This window comes from Bos mutus, chromosome 6 (assembly GCF_027580195.1).
Source record: "Bos mutus isolate GX-2022 chromosome 6, NWIPB_WYAK_1.1, whole genome shotgun sequence".
In the NCBI taxonomy this organism is placed as follows: Eukaryota; Metazoa; Chordata; class Mammalia; order Artiodactyla; family Bovidae; genus Bos; species Bos mutus.
Genome location: NC_091622.1, coordinates 101,395,421 through 101,414,036, shown reverse-complemented (window position 1 = coordinate 101,414,036; position 18,616 = coordinate 101,395,421). Strand labels below are relative to the sequence as shown.

At 38.4% G+C, this 18,616-nt stretch overlaps 1 protein-coding gene across 11 annotated transcripts in view; it reads right to left on the bottom strand.

Annotated features, from left to right (window-relative positions):
• PTPN13 (protein tyrosine phosphatase non-receptor type 13) overlaps positions 1–18,616 on the bottom strand; it is a 221,429-nt gene that overhangs the window by 10,078 nt on the left and 192,735 nt on the right. For all 11 annotated transcript variants that reach the window (XM_070372644.1, XM_070372650.1, XM_070372648.1 and 8 more), the window contains 5 exons: positions 12,839–12,932; positions 11,983–12,120; positions 11,798–11,886; positions 3,761–3,816; positions 669–772 (listed from right to left, as the gene is read on the bottom strand). In XM_070372644.1, the coding sequence (XP_070228745.1) occupies positions 669–772; positions 3,761–3,816; positions 11,798–11,886; positions 11,983–12,120; positions 12,839–12,932 (481 nt within the window). The remainder of the gene's footprint in view (positions 1–668; positions 773–3,760; positions 3,817–11,797; positions 11,887–11,982; positions 12,121–12,838; positions 12,933–18,616) is intronic.

Below are 18,616 nucleotides of genomic sequence, written 5' to 3'. Positions count from 1 at the left end.
TCATACCAAATAGCTGCAAACTTTTACAGGACTGAGTGTGAATGCAACAGGAGCTCAGAGGCTGGAGGGATGAACCTGGGCTATAGGATTCGAGCATTTCCTTTGATACCAACAATCTACCTAAATCAAAAAAGTATTAATTCAACTTGTTTAGTTTCTTTCAACAATGACTTCAAATTACAAAACCATGCTGTTTCATTATATTAGTATAGCATTTCCTTACATGAGAAAAGAGAAGTTTAACACTAGATGGAACTTTATTGCTCTGTTAGCTCAGATTAAAACAAAGAGGCAGTAATAGGACAGACCAATTGATTTTTGCTCTTAAACATTTTCCTGTCTTTGACCTGTTCTTCCTACTTTGCTATAAATAAAACGTGCTCCTTGACTTATTCCAAGATGGCAAAATTTTTATTTTGTGTTTGTGTGTCTATACATCTATTCACATGTTTTATTCCAAGCCACTGACAATTTTATTCTAACAACTGTGTAAAAAATCTGGTCATATAAATGAACGTTGATGTCTGCGTATGTGATTTAATTTTATGTACAGAACCTAATAATGTAGACCTACAGTGAAATAACATCTATATGTTCTGAAAACTGTAATTCTCACTTATTTATTTTATATATTGTTTTTGATTAAAAGTTGCTAATAAATTTCTTGCCTTTATTGGAATCTTCGTGGTCTGTTGTTTCTATTGGCAATTCATCACTCTCCCATGTTATTTCATCATCCTCAGTCTTCTTTTCTTCTGACTTTTGAATTAAGCTATGACAACAAAACACATTTGTATTTTCTTCAGTTCTGTCACCAAAATAAATGTAAATACTATGTCCTTGAACCGCACATTTCCACAATTATTATTGAATTTAGTAATGTTAATAATAATCTATTTAAAAATAGATTATATGATTAAAAAATCCTCAAATCCATACTTCCTAAAATTTATAGGTAGATATAATTAAACTGAGGTACAGATTTTTTTTTTCTTCAGCTAAGATGGCAAAAGAGATGATTCATTGTACACACATTACATTCAGCCACAACTGAGAAGAGAATTAGTCCATAAGATCAGAGGTCCAGGGTAAAGGACCAAAAGGGACCATTTTGATATGAGCAAGGTGGGTCTTTCCAAGGTGGTCAAGGCAATCAGAATGGCCACAGGTGTTCCAGATCCATCGAGACAAGTTCTAGATAGTAGGCAGGCAGTCCAGCGGTTTGTACCACATCCCTGGCCCCTGGCTTCCCTTGTCTCTGCTTCTGTGGCTTCCGTGGGTGTACACGTTTACTTGGACCTCTGCCTCATCTTTCTTCTTTTGTGCTTCAGCCTGCCCATTTGCTGCTTCCTTCACTTCACTCTCATGGCACAGAGGTTTCTCAAAAGATGGTAACTAAGACTGAGAGCCCGACTGCTTAATATAGTTTACATCAGGTGCTTAAATAAACCCCAAGTCTTTGGTTAAAGGAGTCCTCTTGGGGATGGAGAGGTCATGGTTTGTATCCACCCTTCGTTGTGGACCAGGGATTACAATTATGTAAATAAAATGATTCTTTAATTACAGAAGTCCCAACTGATGGACCGTCTTTTGCTACAAAAGGAGGCTAAGAGGACACTCCTATATTTGCTGTTGTTTAGTCACTAAGTCCTGCCCAACTCTTTTGCAACCCCCATGGACTGTAGCCTGCCAGGCTCCTCTGCCCATGGGATTTCCCAGGCAAGAATACTGGAGTGGGTTGCCATTTCCTTCTCCAGGGGATCTTCCCAACTGAAAGATCAAACTTCCATCTCCTTCTTGGAAGGTGGATTCTTTACCACTAAGCCACCAGGGAAGTCCTCAGTATAAAGATACTGTGTGTGTGTGTGTGTGTGTGTATGCACGCACGTGCTCAGTCACGTCTGACTCTTTGTGACCCCATGGACTATAGCCAACTAGGGCTACAGTCCTGTATTTGGGTATTCACTTAATGTAATAAAATTCAGCACAAGTTCTCATTATTCTAGGGGTACACAGCAGAAGCCATCTCCTTGGTAAAATAGGTGGCTAGAAAAGAGAAGCTACGTAGAAGACAACAGTGTTTAGTGATAAGATGAGATGACAAAGGCCAGAGTACACTTTTTCACTTTCTGATGCTCAGGGGAACAAAGCAGAGTACATTTGTCTGATGGCACTGTATACACCATTAAGGAGGACATGTACTAATGCTCCTGAAACATCATAACAGGATAGCAACTATGCTGCTTTTATAGTGGACACTTTCCTCTGCTCCAACTAATTGTATATCGCAATTAACATATAATTTGCAAGCTCTGCATCCATGAGGTCTCTCTTGTCTTCCAGTAAGTTCATGTTGTCTGGAAGGATATGTTTTGCAGCTCCTCCCACCAGGATTGTCCCTTCTTTCTCATTCTTTTGAACAGCTGCTTAGTATTTCATTGTATGCTGCTGCTGCTACTAAGTCGCATCAGTCGTGTCCGACCCTGTGCGACCCCATAGACGGCAGCCCACCAGGTTCCCCCGTCCCTGGGATTCTCCAGGCAAGAACACTGGAGTGGGTTGCCATTTCCTTCTCCAATGCATGAAAATGAAAAGTGAAAGTGAAGTCGCTCAGTTGTGTCCGACTCTATCGACCCAATGGACTGCAGCCTACCAGACTCCTCCATCCATGGGATTTTCCAGGCAAGAGTGGGGACCAATTCTTAGAAATAAAATTGCTAGGTTGAAGGGAATGTATCAGTACTACAGTTCTTTGAACACATGACATCTATCATTATAGGACACACTCTTACTTAGTTTACATTAAGAAAGAAATAATATCAATGACTATAATTTTATAACCCTTCATGATTTCAGAGATGTTAAAATTTCAAAAGTGCTTCCAAGAACTGGGAACATGTTAAAAAAATCTATGTGTTAATAATGTTTTCAGTTGCCACTTGAAGAAGTTATATACTAATTTACTCTTCTTCTCCCTCGCCTGCCAAACAGGGAAAAGCCTATGTCTTACAGATATTGGTAGTTGGCCCAGATATCTGCTAATCCTTTAAGTATAAAACCATGCACTTCTACATTAATAGGGTCACAAAGAGTCGGACACCACTGAAGTGACTTAGCATGCATTAACTTTACTTAGTGAAAAATTCACTGTCAATTTGTATATAACTCCCTTCGACTGCTTGGTTATCATTTAATATGAAGCAAAATTCACATACAATCACTTTGATGGCCAACAATATATATAATTTTTCCTGATACATCATTTAGTGTTACAAAATAAAAAATCTTACATTAGAAACTGTTTTCAACAGGAAAAACATTTGTGGGGGGTTAAAATGTTTCTTACCTGCTTTGGTTTTATTTTACTTATTTTATTTTCTTACCTGCTATAGTTTTATTAAAGAATGAAATTTATGAGGTGTAGAAAAATAAGTTGCCTATAAATATACCAGGAGAAGATACTATTATCACTGTATCTTCTTGTAGACCCTTCTTGAATTCTTTCTGATGATGAAGAGAATATATTGCTTTTTTTTTGAGCAATGTTATAATAAACACATTGTCACATGTCACTGGAACCACCTTATAACAACATTTTTAAAACATTTAAAATTTTCAACTGTAGTTTCATAATTTACCCAAGTTTCATTTTATAGGAGAAGATAAATTAACTTAAAAATCAACATCTAAATGGAAATCTTCAGAGTGCTTCTAAAAAAAGAATGAAATTGTTATAGATACTTGAAAATTATTTTCTTACCTTTCACTTTTACCTTTTTCTTCACAATGTTCTTCACAGCCATTCATTTTGGTAGACTATGATAAAGAGAAATCAATATCAAAATAGCCTACTATAAAAAAAAACTATCTTATATAATGTTCAGTTTTTTCCTATTAATTATTGCCAATGTTTACTGTTATCGTTCATCCTCATGTTACAAAAACAACATGATAATTATTGCTGGCTCCATTTACCCATCTTCACATTCATTTTGTTTTTTTCATTTCTTACATACGGGGTATGAATGTACAGAGATAAGGAAAAAGAAAAAGGAAAACCTAAAGTAATGACTGTTTACCTGTGCACTTGTGACATGTTTTTAAATAGTGACCAAAACTATCCTAAAGAGAGAGAAATGCAAGAAGGCAAAGCGGTTGTCTAAGGAGGCTTTACAAATAGCTTAGGAAAGAAGAGAAGTGAAAGGCAAGAGAGAAAAGGAAAGATATAACCAACTGAATGTAGAGTTTGAGAGGATAGCAAGGAGAGATAAGTAGGTGTTCTTAAATGAAAGTACAAAGAAATAGAGGAAAACAATCAAATGGGAAAGACTAGAGATCTCTCAAGAAAACTGGAGACATCAAGGGAACATTTCATGCAAGGATGGGCAAAATAAAGAACAGAAACAGTAAGGACCTAACAGAAGCAGAAGAGATTAAGAAGAGATGTTAAGAATACACAGAAGAACTATACAAAAAAGATCTTAATGACCCAGATAACCACGATGGTGTGGTCACTCACCTACAGCCAGACATCCTGGAGTGTGAAGTCAAGTGGGCTTTAGGAAGCATTACTATGAATAAAGCTAGTGGAGGTGATGGAATTTCAGCTGAGCTATTTAAAATTCTAAAAGATGATGCTGTTTAAGTGCTGTACTCAATACTCAGCAAATCTGGAAAACTCAGCAGTGGCCACAGGACTGGAAAAGATCAGTTTTCATTCTAATCCCAAAGAAGGGCAAAGCCAAAGAACATTCGAACTACTGTACTACTGTACTTATTTCACATGCTAATAAGGTTAGGCTTAAAATCCTTCAAGTGAGGCTTCAGCAGTATGTGAACTGAGCTCTTCCAGATGTACAAGCTGGATTTAGAAAAGGCAAAGAGCCAGAGATCAAATTGCCAACATTTTGGATCACAGCGAAAGCAAGAGAATTCCAGAAAAAAACCTACTTCTGCTTCATTGACTACATGAAAGCCTTTAACTGTGTGGATCAAAACAAACTGTGGAATATTCTTGAAGAGATGGGAATACCAGATCACTTTATCTGTCTCCTGAGAAACCTGTATGTGGGTCAAGAAGCAACAGTTAGAACCAGACATGGAACAACGGACTGGTTCCAAATTGGGAAAGCAGTATGTCAAGGCTGTATACTGCCACCCTGCTTATTTAACTTATACGCAGAGCACATTATGAGAAATGCCAGGATGGATGGATTACAATTAGAATCAAGACTGCCTGGAGAAATATCAACAACTTCAGATATGCAGGTGATACCTGAAACTCCAGTACTTTGGCCACCTCATGTGAAGAGTTGACTCATTGGAAAAGACCCTGATGCTGGGAGGGATTGGGGCCACGAGGAGAAGGGGACGACAGAGGATGAGATGGCTGGATGGCATCACCGACTCGATGGACATGAGTTTGAGTAAACTCTGGGAGTTGCTGATGGACAGGGAGGCCTGGCATGCTGTGATTCATGGGGTCGCAAAGAGTTGGACACGACTAAGCGACTGATCTGAACTGAACTGAACCACTCTAATGGCAAGAAAGTAAAAAGAGGAACCAGAGAGCCTATTGATGAGGGTGAAAGAGGAGTGAAAGCTGACTTGAAACTCAACATTCAAAAAACTAAGAGATCACTTCATGGCAAAGAGAATGGGAAAGAGTGGAAACAGTGATAGGCTTTATTTTCTTGGGCTCCAAAATCACTGTAGATGGTGACTGAGCCATGAAATTAAAAGATGCTTGTTCCATGGGAGGAAAGCTATGACAAACCTAGGCAGCGTATTAAAAGCAGAAACATCACTTCGCCGGCAAAGGTCTATATAGTCAAAGCTATGTTTTTTCCAGCAGTCATATACGGATGTAAGAGTTGGACCATAAAGAAAGCTAAGTGCCGAAGAACTGATGCTTTCAAACTGTGGTGCTGGAGAAGATTCTTGAGAGTCCTTTGGACTGCAAGGAGATCAAACCAGTCAATCTTAAAGGAAATCAACCCTGAATATTCATTAGAAAGACTGATGCTGAAGTTGAAGCTCCAATACTTTGGCTACCTGATGTGAAGAGCTGACTCACCGGAAAATACCCTGATGCTGGCAAAGATTGAAGGCAGGAGGAGAAGGGGATGACAGAGGATGAGATTGTTGGACAGCATCACTAACTAAATGGACATGGAGTTTGAGCAAACTCTGGGAAGACAGTGGAGGACAGAGGAACCTGGCATGCTGCAGTCCATGCAGTTGCAGAGTCAGACACGACTTAGCAACTGAACAACAGTTTAAAATCTAAAATTTCCAACGTGTTAAATTATTTTGCCCATTTATTAAAAAATATTTTTTAAATTGAAGTACAGTTGATTTACAATGTTGTTTTAGTTTTTGGCGTACAACAAAGTGATTCAGTTATATACATATAAATGTGTATATATCTATAAACACATATAAAACCACTTTTCCATTATAGTTTATTCCATGATACTGAATATAGTTCCTTGTGCTATATAGTAGGTCTTTGTTGTTATATATTCTATATATAAAAGTCAGTATCTGTCCATCTTAAACTCAGTAATCCCAACTCCCAACCCCTTTCTCCTTTGGTAACCATAAGTTCGTTTTCTTTATCTGTGAGTCTGTTTTTATTTTGTAAGTAAGTTCACTTGTATCATACTTCAGATTGCACACATAAGTAATACCACATTTGCCCTTTTAAAGTAAAGGGTGTCTCTCTAGGAAACACAAATTAATTAGTTCATAGTTTAGCTGAGTCCCAGAGACCCAAGTCTTGAAGAAGCATTTTGCTACACTCAGAAAAAGATGCCAAGTGGAATTTTTACATGGTTAATCTTATGTCTCAATCTTCATCAGAACAAATTATCTTAACCGGAAATTGCTTTCACTTCAAGACTCTGCATTATCTGGCTTCTGTCTGCCTCTACATTCCATCTGGTTTTACTCTCGCCTTCCCTAACTAGACTTTAAACTCATGGGCCTTTCTTGAACTCTTCAAAATCACTTATCTTTTTTCACTTTTTCCTTACTAGTGTAAGTGTCTTTATTTTCTGAGGACGTTTCCTACCACCCAGGCTAAACACAGTTCTCCTTGGTTATTCTCTTTTCAAGTATTTTCTTTTCTAAACTTCATAGACTTTATCACAACTTGTAATTACATGTTTATTTGCCCTGTTATAGATATTGTAGAGTTAAAAAGTATCTATAATTAAGTTACTCTGATATCATTTTCAATTGATCTGAGGGAAACACAGAACTTTTATGGAGGAAAAAAAAAAGTAGGTTGTTTTTAATCCACTGACAACTAAAAAAAAAACAAAGCTTCTTAGATCTTATCTGTTTTTAAGAGTTGAAAATTTTAGTCTGGTCTAAAACTTGATTTCCAAGTAAAGTCATTTGGATTTCTTATTCCCCACCATAATCCTGATCTAGGAATCTACCATGTGTGTAATCATTTTGCAAAGTATAAAGCCTTTTATAAGAGTAAAGTGTTATTATCAACATTAAAATAACTAGATAAAGCCCAGTTTGACATACACTATATTGATACTTGTATTAACCGATTTCTCACTAATTTTGCAAAGTTCATCTATATATGGTTTGTGTGTGTGTGCGTGCCTGCTCAGTCGTGTCCGACTGAGTGACCCCATGGACTGTAGCCCTCCAGGCTCCTCTGTCCATGGAATTATCTTGGCAAGAATACTAGAGTAGGTTGGCATTTCCTCCTCCAGTGAATCTTCCTGACCCAGGGATTGAATCTGCATCTCCTGTGTCTCCTGCATTGGCAGGCAGATTCTTTACTCCTGAGCCACGTGCACGTGTACATCTCCCAAACTGACCACTAGACTGCACAAGCAAAAATGGACAGAAGCCCTGACGTCCCTTCTAAACCTGTTATCCCCCAAATAACCCAACAAGTTCAGTTTTGAAACATTAGATGATAATTTACAATAATGCCTATGACTGGCATTCATTCCTTCATTCATAAATAGGACACAGACACTGGCCTGAAGTACTTTACTAAGAGTCACAGTAATCCCCTCCCTTATCTGAGTGGGATTTGTTTCAAAGCCCCCAGTGAATGACGGAAACCGCGGACAGTACTCAACACTGTCTTCTGTTCATGTCTTCCACTCACAAACTGAATGCCTTTTCCATCTTAACTAAGCACTTTCATGCACGGTGGCCATAACATTTGCAGTCTGAAGTGCAACAACAGAACTTGTAGCACAAATTTCTTTTTCCTTCTTCACAATTTCACGGATTTGTTCGTACTACAGATCTAACCTCGGCATATGATTTTTTTCTTCCTTTATGAAGTAGAGAACATTCATCTTTCCACTTAAAGGAAGCACTTATGGCTTCTCTTTGGTGAATTCAAACTGCCAACATCACTACTCTGGCACTTCAGGGCCATTATTAAGTGCAATAAGTTATAGAAACATAAATAAGTTACATTACACACTTCAATGCTGCAATGGTTGTTCCAATAACCAAGATGGCTACTACCTGACTTATGGGCAAAGTGATGATTTGTGTTATGGGTGGGATGGAGCACGCAAAATTTCATCTCACTACTTAAAATGGCATGCAGTTTAAAATTTATGAATTGTTTATTTCTTGAATTTTCCATTTAACATTTTCTAACTGAGGTTGCCTGTGGGTAACTGAGATCTCTTAAAGTGGAACTGTGGATGGGAGACAGGGAGAGACTATTGTAGTCAAGGGTTGTTTTTGTTCAGTCACTAACTGGTGTTCGACTCTTTGTGACCCCATAGACCACAATATGCCAGGCTCCCCTGTCCTTCACTTCATTTCCCAGAGTTTGCTCAAACTCAAGGCCATTGATTCAGTAATGCCATCCAACCATCTCATCATCTGTTTCCCCCTTCTCCTCCTGCCCTCAATGTTTCCCAGCATCAGGGTCTTTTCCAATGAGTCATCTCTTTGCAACAGGTGGCCAAAGTATTGGAGCTTCAGTTTTAGCATCAGTCCTTCCAATGAATATTCAGGGTTGATTTCTTTTGGAATTGACTGGTTTGATCTCCCTGCAGTCGAAGGGACTCTTAAGAATCTTCTCTAGTGCCACAATTTGAAAACATCTTCAGTCTTCAGCCTTCTTTATGGTCCAACTCTCACATCCATACACAACTACTGGAAAAACCATAACTTTGACTATATGGAGCTTTGTCAGTAAAGTAATGTCTCTGTTTTTTAATATGCTGTCTAGAGAGATGTGTCATTATGGCCTTAGTTAAGAGATTTCAGAACATATGTTGCAAGGCATATTTTAAATAGTATTATTAATAAAATATGATTAAAGTCAGTATGATTTAAAATATTCAGAAAGCCTTTTACAAAGAGCTTATTGCTATAATTATTAATAGTACAAAAGAACAGCATCTTACGTAAAAACACTACAGCATGATATATTGTGAGCGATCCAATATTTGTGTAGTCATTTTTTTAAGGTTAGGAAATACATACCAAACAGATAAACACTTCCTTTTATTTACACACATTAATTATTTGTAAGTTTTTAATGAAAATAATCAAGTGTATATAAGACTGTGTGTGGGTGCTACATAGTAAGAATCCAAAGCAGCTTGGTTTTGACAATTTTGAAGATGCTCATTAGGAAGTTTAAAAAGACCTGTGAGGGGAAATTATCCTCAAACAATGAGCAAGATCAGACTCATATAGATACAGTGATGCCTAGTTTGAGCAGGCTTATGTATTATTTTGACTATGCCAAAGCCTTTGACTGTGTGGATCACAACAAACTGTGGAAAATTCTTCAAGAGATGGGAATAACCAGACCACCTGACCTGGCTTCTGAGAAATCGGTATGCAGGTCAAGAAGCAAGTTAGAACTGGACATGGAACAATGAACTGATTCCAAACTGGGAAAGGAGTACATCAAGGCAGTATATTGTCACCCTGCTTATTCAACTTATATGCAGAGTATATTATGTGAAACGCCAGGATGGGTGAAGCACAAGCTGGAATCAAGATTGCCGGGAGAAATAACCTCAGATATGCAGACAATACCACCCTTATGGCAGAAAGAGAAGAGGAACTAAAGAGCCTCTTGATGAAGGTGAAAGAGGAGAATGAAAAAGCTGGCTTAAAACTTAACATTCAAAAAACGAAGATCATGGCACCCAGTTCCATCACTTCATGGCAAACAGATGGAGAAACAACTGCAACTGTGAAAGACTTTATTTTTCTGGGCTCCACAATCACTGCAGATGGTGACTGCAGCCAGGAAATTAAAAGACGCTTGCACCCTGGAAGAAAAGCTATCACAAAGCTAGACAGTGTATTAAAAAGCAGAGACATCACTTTGCCGACAAAGGTCCCTATGGTCAAAGCTGTGGTTTTTCCTGTAGTCATGTATGGATGTGAGAGTTGGACCATAAAGAAGGCTGAGCACTAAAGAATTGATGCTTTCAAACTGTGGTGCTGGAGAAGACTATTGACAGTCCCTTGGACTGCAAGGAGATCAAACCAGCTAATCCTAAAGGAAATCAACCCTGAATATTCACTGGAAGGACTGATGCTGAAGCTCCAATACTCTGGCCACCCGATGCGAAAAGCTGACTCATTGGAAAAGTCCTTAATGCTGGGAAAGATTGAGGGCAGGAAGAGAAGGGGGTAATATAGGACGAGATGGTTGGATGGCATCATCCACTCAATGGACATGAATTTGAGCAAGCTCTGGGAGATGGTGAAGGACAGGAGAGCCTGGCATGCTGCAGTCCATGGGGTTGCAAAGAGTCAGACACGACTGAGAGACTGAACAACAACATATTATTTATCCACTATTTCATGCTCTTTTCTTAGTCAGCTCAATATCCCAGAAAATATGAAGCCTTAGTCTTAAATAAGTTTATCATTACATTTTGAAAATTATTTCTTTCTCTGTCTTTTTCTTCTTTTGGCTTAAGGAAATTTGAATAGTAATACTTTGTCTGGAATGGGATGACTTTTTGTTGGAAACATTCTTTTTTTTAGTATTTTTTTCCAGTATGGTTACAGGATATTGAAAATAATTCCCTGTGCTACACATTAGGACCCTGTTGTTTATTCATTCTAAATGTAACTATTTGGCATAGGATGACTCTCAAATGCAACAAGAAAATGAATCTAAGATGATTCCAACTTTTGAGTTTTATTTTCTTAAAAATTTTAACAAATTTATATATGTTGAATACTAATTCTTGGACAGCTTATTTTTATTAGCTTGGATCCAACTAATCTAATGTATTATGAATGAGCCAGCTGCCCAAATCTATTAAAACATGTCTCAATTGAAATTGCAGGCCGATCACAGCAAAAGCCATGGAATAACTGAAAATATATGTTTTCATGATAATTAAGACCAAGAATTCAAGAAAGACAGAAGAAAACAAGCATTCAAGGATAAAAATCAAATTTCCTACCTAGGTTAGGTATTAACTGGAATGGGATCTTGGAATTACCAACTTTTATTTGGTGCAACAATAATAAAGATACCAAAAAAAAAAAAGATTCAAGATTTTCGGGCACTTTTTTCCTGAATGGAAACCTTCACCAAAAGAGGTTAAATGATTTAAAGGTAAGTTCTTTCTGCAAAATGAGTAAAAGATATCAGTTCTAACTCTGAGTAACTGAGGTTACTAACCAGCCATCAGGATATTATCTGTAATATTTAGAAGGGAAACTGGTAGGCTGGGAGAGGTAAGACCTTATCAGAGAATTCTAACAAGATACAGCATCACAGTGTCTACCTAGGTATTATCCTCACCTCTGTAAAATCTTCAGGTAAAGGTGAACCATCACAGTATGTATCTTGTGCTCTCTCTTCAGATAACTTCTCATTGGCTTTCAATGCACCTGGGCAAGAGAAATGGGCCAAGAGGAATTAAAATGCTCTGTAGAGGCCTTCCAGTATCCTTTAGGGTACTAACTTACTCATTCTGGTTCATCTACCTGGAACACAGGCATCTCCTGCTGCATTATTTTGGTTTAAAAGATTCTGAGCTTCCTCATCCACAACATCCAGCAAAGACTGGATAACTTCAGCTTCTTGAGGATCATCGTAGTTCTCATCTTCTTGTCCATCAGATTCTTGAAAAACAGTAATCGACATGGGGTTTTACTTTAAAAAATACTGATAGGAGAAAGAGACCATGTGGCACATATAACATGCCAGGTACTTCAAATCTTAAGCATTTACTCCGAAAAAGCATCAACGACAGGGAAAGCATTTTTTACTTCTAGAACTGTTCTGACTCTTAAGACAAAAGGCCACACAAATGCAAATGAATAAACCAAAATCAATGTGTGTGATACAGCTTTTCATGAAATATTAATAATTTAATGTTTTATTTCCCTAAACTAGTCCTAAATTATTAATTTATAAAAGAAACTAAAGAAGGTCAACTAAAGATGTTACAAAGACTATGGATATATAATATATAATAATAGGGCAGTCCAAACATCTTTAAGAAAAAATTTCTGTTATTAGGTAGCTTGTGAGTTGCTGCTTCAAAGAATACAAGAAACATTATCAAATAAAACTGCTCTCTCTTCAAGCAATTAAAAATTGTTTTAATCTTAAGAGGTGAGAATGAATACTGGAAATTTGTACAATAGTATAGCTAATAGTATTAATTTTATGCTATTCTTTTATTTCTTTGAACAACAATCTTTCCTTGTAAAATACAGGAGCATGTAAGGCAAATAAGAAAGGCTACCAATATTTCTTTAAAACTTATTTTAAAGAAATTTCTTTAAAAATTATTAGGGCACTTAGAGTAATTAGATGGCTGATTTGGAAAACTACCTTTGTACAGAATCAGGTTTGCTGATTCCTTCATCTGATAAGTAGAACATTTTCCTTCAGGGTACAAAATTTCAATGATTTCTTCTCCATTAACCTAAAATAAAAAAAAAACAAAGTAAATCATTAGTTCACTATTTTACTAACTTCTGGGATTAGGTAGAGAATGCACATTGGCCCTCCATGTCCTTCTCCCCGTCTTTTTCAGTAGAAAATCCTTCTTCTATCTCCCCACATTGCATCAGCGCTTCCAGGAAATACCAGTGCAATGATACCGGTGCAAAGGGGATGGGCCTTTCCATCATCAAATATGTCTAGAAACACTAGATTAAACAACATTAAACCAAGATTTTTATTTCAAGAATTCTCATAATACTAATATAAACTGTGAGTTGTCAAAAGATAAATGCATCGTGTACTATTTCCTAAACTTACTTGACTACATCTCCTAAACTACATCTCCTGTACATCTCCTAAACTTACTTTATGGGACTTATCTTCCATAGAATTTTTTCAGAAAAGTTAAATAGTACTACTAAACTTAGAAGTTGAGGGAAATGGGAAAAAAGTCAATCTTTTTTTTTTTTAATTTTTATTTTATTTACTTATTTATTTTTATTTTTTTAATTTTTAAACTTTATAATATTGCATTGGTTTTGCAAAATATCGAAATGAACCCGCCACAGGTATACACGTGTTCCCCATCCGGAATCCTCCTCTCTCCTCCCTCCCCATACCATCCCTCTGGGTCGTCCCAGTGCACCAGCCCCAAGCATCTAGTATTGTGCATCAAACCTGAACTGGCGACTCGTTTCATTTACGATATTATACATGTTTCAATGCCATTCTCCCAAATCATCCCACCCTCTCCCTCTCCCACAGAGTCCAAAAGACTGTTCTATACCTCAGTGTCTCTTCTGCTGTCTTGTATACAGTGTTATTGTTACCATCTTTCTAAATTCCATATATATGCGTTAGTATACTGTATTGGTGTTTTTCTTTCTGGCTTACTTCACTCTGTATAATAGGCTCCAGTTTCATCCACCTCATTAGAACTGATTCAAATGTATTCTTTTTAATGGTTGAGTAATACTCTATTGTGTATATGTACCACAGCTTTCTTATCCATTCGTCTGATGATGGACATCTAGGTTGCTTCCATGTCCTGGCTATTATAGACAGTGCTGCAATGAACATTGGGGTACACGTGTCTCTTTCAATTCTGGTTTCCTCAGTGTGTATGCCCAGCAGTGGGATTGCTGGATCATATGGCAGTTCTATTTCCAGTTTTTTAAGGAATCTCCACACTGTTCTCCATAGTGGCTGTACTAGTTTGCATTCCCACCAACCGTGTAAGAGGGTTCCCTTTTCTCCACACCCTCTCCAGCAATTATTGCTTGTAGACTTTTGGATCGCAGCCATTCTGACTGGCATGAAATGGTACCTCATAGTGGTTTTGATTTGCATTTCTCTGATAATGAGTGATGTTGAGCATCTTTTCTTGTGTTTGTTAGCCATCTGTATGTCTTCTTTGGAGAAATGTCTATTTAGTTCTTTGGCCCATTTTTTGATTGGGTCATTTATTCTTCTGGAATTGAGCTGTAGGAGTTGCTTGTATATTTTTGAGATTAGTTGTTTGTCAGTTGCTTCATTTGCTATTATTTTCTCCCATTCTGAAGGCTGTCTTTTCACCTTGCTTATAGTTTCCTTTGTTGTGCAGAAGCTTTTACGTTTAACTAGGTCCCATTTGTTTATTTTTGCTTTTATTTCCAATATTCTGGGAGGTGGGTCATAGAGGATCCTGCTGTGATGTATGTCGGAGAGTGTTTTGCCTATGTTCTCCTCTAGGAGTTTTATAGTTTCTGGTCTTACGTTTAGATCCTTAATCCATTTTGAGTTTATTTTTGTGTATGATGTTAGAAAGTGTTCTAGTTTTATTCTTTTACAAGTGGTTGACCAGTTTTCCCAGCACCACTTGTTAAAGAGATTGTCTTTAATCTATTGTATATTCTTGTCTCCTTTGTCAAAGATAAAAGTCAATCTTTTAAGTATCTATGAAGTTGTTTCATGGATAGTCTTCGATTTAGTGACCTGATCAACTGTTGGCTGTAAAGATTTTCAAATCTAATCTAAATCTCATCTTGGCTCCAAGAAAAGAGCAATGGATTTGTAACTATAAAGTAATTATTAAATGGAATGTAACTTTTAAAATTTAATGGTTAATTGTGAAGCACTTCATGGCATGCAACCTATAAAAAGAAAGATGATTAGGGAAAAAAATGCAAAATTAAGTTGATTTGAATAAATGAAAATAATTTATACAAATAAAAGGTGGTTTGCTCTAAAGATTTTACTTTTTAAATTAAAATGAAAAGGATAGTAGATGCAAGGATAAAGTTATAAGTAGTGGTTGCTGCTGTTCTTTAGTCTCCCAGTTGTGTCCGACTCTTTGCGACCCCATGGACAGTAGCTTGGCAGGTTCCTTTGTCAGCTGGATTCTCCAGGCAAGAACACTGGAGTGGGTTGCTATGTCTTCCTCCAGGGGATCTTTCCGATCCAGGGATTGAAACCTCATCTCCTGCTTGGCAGGCAGATTCTTTACCACTGAGCCATATGAGAAGCCTCAAACAGTGGTTACATAAAGCCAAAAATCTCATTGGGTTATAAAACTCTGTTCTACATGAGAAATTCATAGTACAGACATTAGTATTCCAGGACAGAATATTGTTTGGAAGCCCTCCTGGAAGATTTTAATTCCAACAAAAATGTTTGCAATCACAAATAACAAAAGTTCTAATTTCTAGAGTTTTATGTTAATCTAAACAGAAACTCTACCCTTTCTCCCTTTCGACAACATGGTGATAATTACAAAGAAAATAAGCACTACACGGCACGACTAATACTAGAAATACATGGAAATTCAGTTGCTTCAGCTATGTGAAATTGGAGACCTTCTGAATAAACAGAACATAATGTGTAGCCATGTCTTAATCTACCAACATACAGACACTAAGAAAGTTTTAGTTTTGTGTCCTAATCATTTTGACATGCTAAACCATGTCACAAGTTTGAGACAACACAGATGAAAAGATGGGGCTTCTGGTCAGTAAATTCATTATCTCTTCCTGCACTAAACCCAGCTCACTCCCAGAAATCTTGTTGAGCTGATAAGATTTTCAGATTACTAGGAGGGAAATGCCTCAGGTCTGGATTTTAAGAGGAAAAACATTCAAGTACTGAGGTGGAAGAGACTGTAGGAGATGTGTCTGAGATAAAACAATTCCACAAAATAAAGATGCAGTGTGAGCTGTGTACATTACATGTGTGCGTGCCTGCTCAGTCGTGTCTTGACTCTTTGCGACCCCATGGACTATAGCCTGCCAGGTTCTTCTGTCCATGGAAGTTCCCAGATAAGAACAGTGGAGCGGGTTGCCATTTCTTACTCCAAGGGATCTTCCCTACCCAGGGACTGAAACCACATCTCTTGCATCTCCTGCATGAGCAGGCAGATTCTTTACCACCACGCCACCTAGGAAGTCCCATACATTACATGCCAGAAAGTCAAAAGAAATGTTAACCAGACAAATGGGCACACATGTAGCCTTAAACAAAGAGCTGGAAAGTGGAATTTATTTACATATTAAAACAGTTATGTTACATCACCTCCAGATTTCTCTATCCTAATCTTAAATGATTCAGGTTCTTTCATTTTATTATGTAGTGAAGCATTTTCAAGTAAGCCTGTTTCTTTTGCCACTAGTTTTGCCTCAGTATTAGAGACTTGTCATTTGAGAGTCACTGCTGGTCAACGTTAACCCACTCTTAACTACATCTTCTCTTCTGGATATCTAAGAGACAACCAAAAGAACTGTGCACGTTAATCAAAAAATCACAGCACTAAAGCTATCTATGTAAGTAATTAGCCTATTTAAGAGCTGAATGTGGGCTTCCCTCGTAGCTCACTAAGTAACGAATCTGCCTGCAATGCAGAAGGCCCGGGTTTGATTCCTGGGTTGGGAATATCCCCTGGAGAAGGAAATGGCAAGCCACTCCAGTGTTTTTGCCTGGAGAATCCCATGGACAGGGGAACCTGGCAGGCTACAGTCCATGTGCTCCCAAGAGTTGGACACGACTTAGTCACACCACCACCAAGAGCTGAATGTGTGCCCAGTGATGAAGGGTTACTTGTGTTGGGCTTTCCACTGTGTGAGTTACTTACTAAGTCCTATTGTTGTTGTTCAGTCGCTAAGTCATGTCTGACCCTTTGTGACCCCATGGACTGCAGCATGCCAGGCTTCCCCGTCCTTCACTATCTTCTGGAGTTTGCTCAAGTTCATGTCCATTGAGTTGGTAATGCTATCTAACCGTCTCATCTTCTGCTGCCCCCTTTTCCTCCTGCCCTCAATCTTTCCCAGCATCAGGGTCCTTTCCAATGAGTTGGTTCTTCACATCAGGTGGCCAAAGCACTGAAGCTTCAGCATCAGTCCTTCTGAGAGAGTCATTTCCTAGGCGGGTTGATAAGAAGTCTAGGGGTCCCCAAGGAGAGAGGGGTTTGGAATTCTCAAGGAGGAAGAAAGGACAAACTATTTTTTTCCCCTCTACATTCCTTAGGATTATGTATCCTGCCTGAGACAGTCTCTAGATTAAACCTTCTGACCAATCCTGTTCTCATAAAATGTAAATTATGGGAGTAGGTCTATATGCTGCGAAGTCGCTTCAGTTGTGCCCGACTCTGTGCGACCCCAGAGGCGGCAGCCCACAAGGCTCTCCCATCCCTGGGATTCTCCAGGCAAGAATACTGGAGTGACTTGCCATTTCCTTCTCCAATGCATGAAAGTGAAAAGTGAAAGTGAAGTTGCTCAGTCGTGTCTGACTCTTAGCGGCCCCATGGACTGCAGCCTACCAGGCTCCTCCGTCCATGGGATTTTCCAGGCAAGAGTGCTGGAGTGGGGTGCCATTGCCTTCTCCAATAATAATGTATCCTGCCTGAGGACAGTCTCTGGATTAAACCTTCTGGCTAATCCCATTATCTTCAGTTCAGTCCCTCAGTCTGTCCTATTCTTTTCTACCCCATGAACGCAGCACACCAGGCCTCCCTGTCCATCAGAAACTCCCAGAGTTCACCCAAACTCATGTGCATCGAGTCGGTGATGCCATCCAGCCATCTCATCCTCTGTCGTCCCCTTCGCCTCCTGCCCTCAATCCCTCCCAGCATCGGGGTCTTTTCCAATGAGTCAACTCTTTGCATGAGATGGCCAAAGTACTGGAGTTTCAGGTTCATCATCAGTCCTTCCAATGAACACCCAGGACTGATCTCCTTTAGGATGGACTGGTTGCATCTCCTTGCAGTCCAAGGGACTCTCAAGAGTCTTCTGCAACACCACAGTTCAAAAGCATCAATTCTTCAGTGCTCAGCTTTCTTCACAGTCTGACTCTCACATCCATACATGACCACTGGAAAAGCCACAGCCTTGACTAGACGGACCTTTGTTGGCAAAGCAATGTCTCTGCTTTTGAATATGCTATCTAGGTTGGTCATAACTTTCCTTCCAAGGAGTAAGCATCTTTTAATTTCATGGCTGCAGTCACCATCTGCAGTGATTCTGGAGCCCAGAAAAATAAAGTCAGCCACTGTTTCCCCATCTATTTGCCATGATCTTAGTTTTCTGAATGTTGAGCTTTAAGCCAACTTTTTCACTCTCCTTTTTCACTTTCATCAAGAGGCTTTTTAGTTCCTCTTCACTTTCTGCCATAAGGGTGGTGTCATCTGCATATCTGAGG